Raw genomic sequence first — 6,018 nt, forward strand, 5'->3', positions numbered from 1 at the left:
AATAATGTAAGTAAAACTGTTTGGTTATGATCAATGTTGTGGGTGAGGGACCATTGTGGTTATTGGAAAGTGGCCTTGTGCTATGTGCAAGAAGAGGGTTGGTAGTAATCAGTGATGGAAAAATAGTCTGAAATATATTTAAATCTTAAATAATGCACCCCAAAAGTATGCAGGTACCACGTACATTATTTTAAAATTGAATGTAATTAAAAATAAATGATAAATGAAATAATAAATACTTACCTCGAATTAATCCTTGTAGTCTAGCATCAGACTATTTCCTCTTTCTCTTGATTCCTTCAATGAAAACTCCCCCATCAATTGTTTTGTCATGACCCCTCAGAGGGTCACTGTTTTCTCATCTTTATCTGCAAACACTGAAGCCCAGTTCAGTAACCTGACAAGATAAATTAAACAATGATTAGAGTAGGCTACAAAAAACAGAGATCCACGATTTGCAATATAATGAGGGGAGGGTTCAGATAAATCTATGGCAAGGTAAAATGCAGGTACTACATTCCAGAGTATGTATTTGGTAAAACCCTTGAAACGATATCCCATGCAGTATTTAACAATCTAATATTAATTTTCCAGAAGGAAAAACTTTAGTCATTGCTGACTTCATTTTAATTCTGAGTGGTGTAATTCTATTGGCAACCTGTTTTAGTTTTGTCTTAAACCCTACAAAATAATGTGCATGAATAAGTAAATGGGTACCCATATAAAAAAAAATATGTATACTTACCTTTGACCTTATATAAGGCTTTTCTGAGTGTTTTTTCAAACTGTTCCACTTCCTCTTCAGAAGTCAGAATGGTGGGGAAAATCTGGTTTAGATTTTCTCTAGGGTCATCATCATAATTTTTATCTCTGCTTCCAAGATTTCCTCTTTAAGCGGGGATGACGCCCTCTTAACCTCTTCAATCTTAGATTTTACCTAGTCAGTTTTACTTTCAAGACCTGAAATGTATAATAAACCTAGAATTATAAGAGGGCCATCAAATTAGAAACAGTGCATCTCATTTTATTCGTATCTCCGACGTCCTACTGTACCAGGGAGCTCCCAATTAGGGGATAGGACACGGCAGCAACTGGAGTTGGAAAAGGTGACAAGACATTGAGAGATGAGATACAAAACTTTGCAGGCAAAACAAGGCAAAAACTGGCACAGTCCTTCAACTCATGAAAACAGGTTGGGAAGCCTTTGTTCAGCAGTGGACACCTACAGGCCATTGAAAAAAAAAAAGGCCTCTATAGTCTTTGCTTACTCAAAAAGATAAATCAAATAAAAATGTCAGGGTAGATCCTCTTGAAGGTGAATTTGTAATATTACTTACTATCTTAGCATTTACAGTTACTTTTTTTTACACACTAATATTCACTCTATAGGCATATATATTTTTAACCATTGTTCACTCTCAACAAACAGCACTAACTCTAGCCCATGACAACACACAATCATATACCTTCTGCAATCTCTCTTGAAGGTGAAGTACTTGTAGAAGGACCAACAGACACAAATCTTTGTGAAGACTGAGTAGTACTTGGTGTTTCAGTAGTACCATCAAGTAGACCAATTTCCTCTGAAATAAATAAATGTTCTCTACACTATCTATTGTATTTAGCCTTAACTACAAGTGTCCAACTGTGGAGGAGAGGAAAATCATAGGGATGCTAATATGTGAAGACCGAGCAAAGGATAGAAGATATATGTATAGAGCAATAATAATAATAATAATAATAATAATAATAATAATAATAATAATAATATAATAATAATAATGCTGGTAGTAAACCCTCTTTTAAACATATTATATTAAAAGTGATTGCTGCCTCCGCAGCATTAATTTTATAAAGGTTCTTCTCGATTTTTCTAATTATTGTTTTCTCATTATTGCTTAAACTGGTGACATATCTCAATTAGGTAATAGTCAAAACGATTTGACTTTTATTGGTAAAAAATTCCAGTGGGGATAGTCAAATTTTCTGGCATATCCCATAGAGTTTATTGCATGTAGAATCGATTTTAAATTCTATCCCTTTTCTATTCTTTTCGTGGGGCCGCGACGTTTCGTCTAAATAAACCTCAGACATCCTCTTGGGCGGAGGTGGGAGAAGGACTGAAGTGAGAGGGTGAGTGCGACTGCTTATATTGTGGCGGTGCTGCGGGGGCTTTGTGCCGCTGCCTTTTCATTGGCTAGTGAATGGGGAGCTGCTTTTTGATTGGCTGCCTGGCTGTGGGCTGAAGCCAGCTCCCGAGCGCATGCTCAACAGGCGTGCCGATCTTCTCAGCTGCATAACACCATGCCGGACTTCATTTTGATTGGTCAAAGGCCGTGTGACATCACTGCTGGTATTATTCATGGTATTAATGTTATCTTCGGTTTTATTTTCCTCTTGAATTGGGGCGTTTTCGGGCGGCGATATGGTGAAGTTTGCCGTTACTGGAGTGTTCCTTTGCATGCAGGTCGGGAGCAAAAAGGCCTCCTGCGTCGTATTCATGGAGGGCTTTTGCTCCTGGATGAATAAAAAGACCATCCAAAAGGTGCAAGACGGGGACGGGGCAAGTTAAAGGGGGGGTTTGGGTGCTCTTCCTAGTATCCTGGTGTTTGCAGATAATACAGTCACGGGAAATTGTGCCTCGGTGGGCGATGAGGTCGTGATTCTTGATAGCCCCTTCCTGGGCGTGACAGGAGATTCTCTTCACAAGATGCATGGTAGTCATTCCATTGTACTTCCCAGGACATCCTCGGTCGGGGCATATGTATTGGCGGTGAGGGGTTATTTTTCATGATTAGGTCTCTTGTTTTCGGGTTTTTGTAGTATATTATAAGGTCCACCATCTTGCCTTCTTCGATGAGGAGGATGTTCTCCTTAATGATCATCTTCATCGCCTTCTCCTCCTCGCAGTATTGAGAGTACAAGAAGGCCTTATAATATATCTTGATGACTACCATGCGTCTTGCGAAGAGAATCTCCTGTTACTCCCAAGAAGGGGCTATCTAGAATCACGACCTCATCGCCCACCGAGACACAATTTCCCGAGACTGTATTATCCGCAACACCAGGATACTAGGAAGAGCACCCAACCTTGGCCGTCTGCACCTTTTGGAGGCTTTATTCATCCAGGAGCAAAAGCCCTCCATGAATACGACGCAGGAGGCCTTTTTGCTCCCGACCTGCATGCGAAGGAACACTCCAGTAACGGCAAACTTCACCATATCGCCGCCCGAAAACGCCCCAATTCAAGAGGAAAATAACACCGAAGATGACATTAATACCATGAATAATACCAGCAGTAACATCACGTGGCCTTCGACCAATCAAAATGAAGCCCAGCATGATGCTATGCAGGTGAGAAGATCGGCGCACCTGTTGAGCATGCGCTCGAGAGCTGGCTTCAGCCTGCAGCCAGGCAGCCAATCAAAAAGCAGCTCCCATTCACTAGCCAATGAAAACGCAGCGCCACAATATAAGCAGTCAAACTCACCCTCTCACGTCAGTCCTTCACCCACCTCCGCCCAAGAAGATGTCTGAGGTTTATTCAGATGAAACGTCGCAGCCCCACGAAAAGAATAGAAAAGGAATAGAATTTAACATCAATTCTACATTCAATAAACTCTACGGGATATGCCTGATAATTTGACTATCCTCACTGGAATTTTTTACCAATAAAAGTCCAATCGTTTTGACTATTACCCAACTGAGATATGTCAACCTTCGGTGTATTGCTCACCAGTTTAAGCAACAATGAGAAAACAATAATTAGAAAAATAGAGAAGAACCTTCATAAGCTTAATGCGGCAATCACTTTTAATCAAACATGTTTAAAAGAGGGTTTACTTTCTGCATATACTAACCTAAGACTGCACGACCCCACAGCGAGGCTAGAAGACAGGACCAGGAGCTTCAGGAAATCCCTCATACAACGGCAATTACGGGAGAAGACTTCCGAACTAAAGAAACTTCATGAGGACGATGCTCTACTGCGGCGTGAATAGACGAACGCACGGACATTAGCAAGCTGCCCGAGCAACAAAGATGTTAATGAGGAACCCAAAGCAGACTCCCCTGGACCCCTCCGGAACGGTTCCCTCAGCTCTGAATATGACGACCCCGATGTTGACCAACCGAATGAGAACCAACCCACCGATAGTGACAACCTTCCCGATGCAGAATTAGCCGGCAACGATGACATTGATGCCTGCCTTACCCGTCTCCCAGATGAAGATACAAAAAAACGCATAAAGGGCATCATGCAAAAGCTGATCTCTCTCAACGATGGCAAGTTCCGAGTCCCACAGAGCGCTCAAGGATACATCAATCTTACTGACTTCCAACCTTCTCCCAACCAAGATGCTCTGCTTAGACTAGGGCTTAACTGTCATTTCATGTCTAAGCCTAAGCAACACGAAAAAAGACTTGAGATCGAACTCCTGCTCGACTCCATCCAACAGCTCAAGATGCGGAATATTGTCTGAACAACAGATGCCCTCCAGCCCCTCCTGCTCGCTGAAACCCTCACGGAGAGGGGGCCACACACCAGTGGCATCTTCACCTGAGAGATAAAGGAAGCAGCCAAGGTTGTTGAAGGCCAAGGAAGACATTACTGTGCGACGGGCAGATAAATAATAAAAACGAAGGAATACCATGAGAAGTTCTATGCTATTCTGTCCGACCCCTCAAAGTTTGAACGTCTCACATGGAACCCCACGGAAGACATCAAAAGGGATGCCAACCGTGTCATCAGTACCATAAATGCGGCAACAAACGCAGTCCACCTTCCGCCCATCCAAGGGGACTTCAGGCTTGGTTACCTCTATGGTAACATGAAAACCCATAAGGAAGGCAACCCTCTCTGCCCGATTATCAGCCAGACGCCTGCCCCGAATTACGCCTTGGCCAAGTGCCTCAATCAAATTTTGACTCCCTACGTCCTGAGCCGCTATAGCCTGAATTCATCGATGGAGTTCCTTGAAGAAATTCGTGACTACCCCGGCACTGGCATCATAGCATCCCTCGACGTAGAATCCCTATTTATCAACATTCCCATCGACAAGACCATTAACATCATCATGGATCGTGTCTACCGAGACCCATTGACGGCCCCATTCAATATCCCAAAAGCCTCTTTGCGCACCTTGCTGGACATCTGTACAAAGAGGGCCCCCTTCTCCACCCACCGAGGACAGATGTTCCGTCCGAAAGATGGCGTTGCCATGGGCTCTCCTCTGGGAGTCCTCTTTGCCAACTTCTATATGGGTGCCATAGAAGAGAGGGTCTTCACCCAAAGCCAGCACCCCCGCAAATACGCCCATTACATAGACGATGTCTTTGTGCAAGTCGACACCGAGGATGAGGTAGAAGCCCTTCGTCGCTGATTCCAGCAATGCAACATGCTAAACTATACAGTCGAGTTTAACACCAACGATCGGCTCCCCTTCCTCGATGTCCTTATAACGAAGACAGACAGGCTCTGCACTTCTGTCTACACAAAGAAGACAAATTTAGGAATGTGCCTCAACAAGGATAGCGAGTGTCCTGACAGGTTTAAGAGCACTACTGTCAGGGGCCTTTGTGAAAAGGGCCCTCTCCCATTGTTCTACCTAGCAGGACACACACCTCGAGCTTGATAGAGCTTCACAGATGCTTGTAAATAACGGATATTCTAATAATCTCATCAACCGAGAAGTGCGCACCGCCCTCGAAAGATGGTACCCGAAGACCCATGACCCCGCCCCACCAAGAACATCAAGATATATTATTAGGCCTTCATGCACTCTCAATACTCCGAGGAGGAGAAGGCGATGAAGATGATCATTAAGGAGAACATCCTCCTCATCGAAGAAGGCAAGATGGTGGACTCTTAATATACTACAAAAACCCGAAAACAAGAGACCTAATCATGAAAAATAACCCTCACCGCCATCAGGAGACCCCCATCAAGCAGACGAAAGTAGTATACCAATACATATGCCCCGACCGAGGATGTCCTGGGAAGTAGATTGAAATGAATAC

General features: G+C 43.4%; 1 protein-coding gene across 1 annotated transcript; it reads left to right on the plus strand.

The window, feature by feature from the left end:
• Positions 1-3,282: 3,282 nt before the first annotated feature.
• LOC135203378 (uncharacterized) lies at positions 3,283-5,381 on the plus strand. Its single transcript, XM_064233114.1, has 2 exons — positions 3,283-3,354; positions 4,689-5,381. The coding sequence occupies exons 1-2, from the start codon at positions 3,283-3,285 to the stop codon at positions 5,379-5,381; spliced, it is 765 nt and encodes a 254-aa protein (XP_064089184.1).
• The last annotated feature ends 637 nt before the right edge of the window (positions 5,382-6,018 follow it).

This window comes from Macrobrachium nipponense, chromosome 24 (assembly GCF_015104395.2).
Source record: "Macrobrachium nipponense isolate FS-2020 chromosome 24, ASM1510439v2, whole genome shotgun sequence".
NCBI classification, from domain to species: Eukaryota; Metazoa; Arthropoda; class Malacostraca; order Decapoda; family Palaemonidae; genus Macrobrachium; species Macrobrachium nipponense.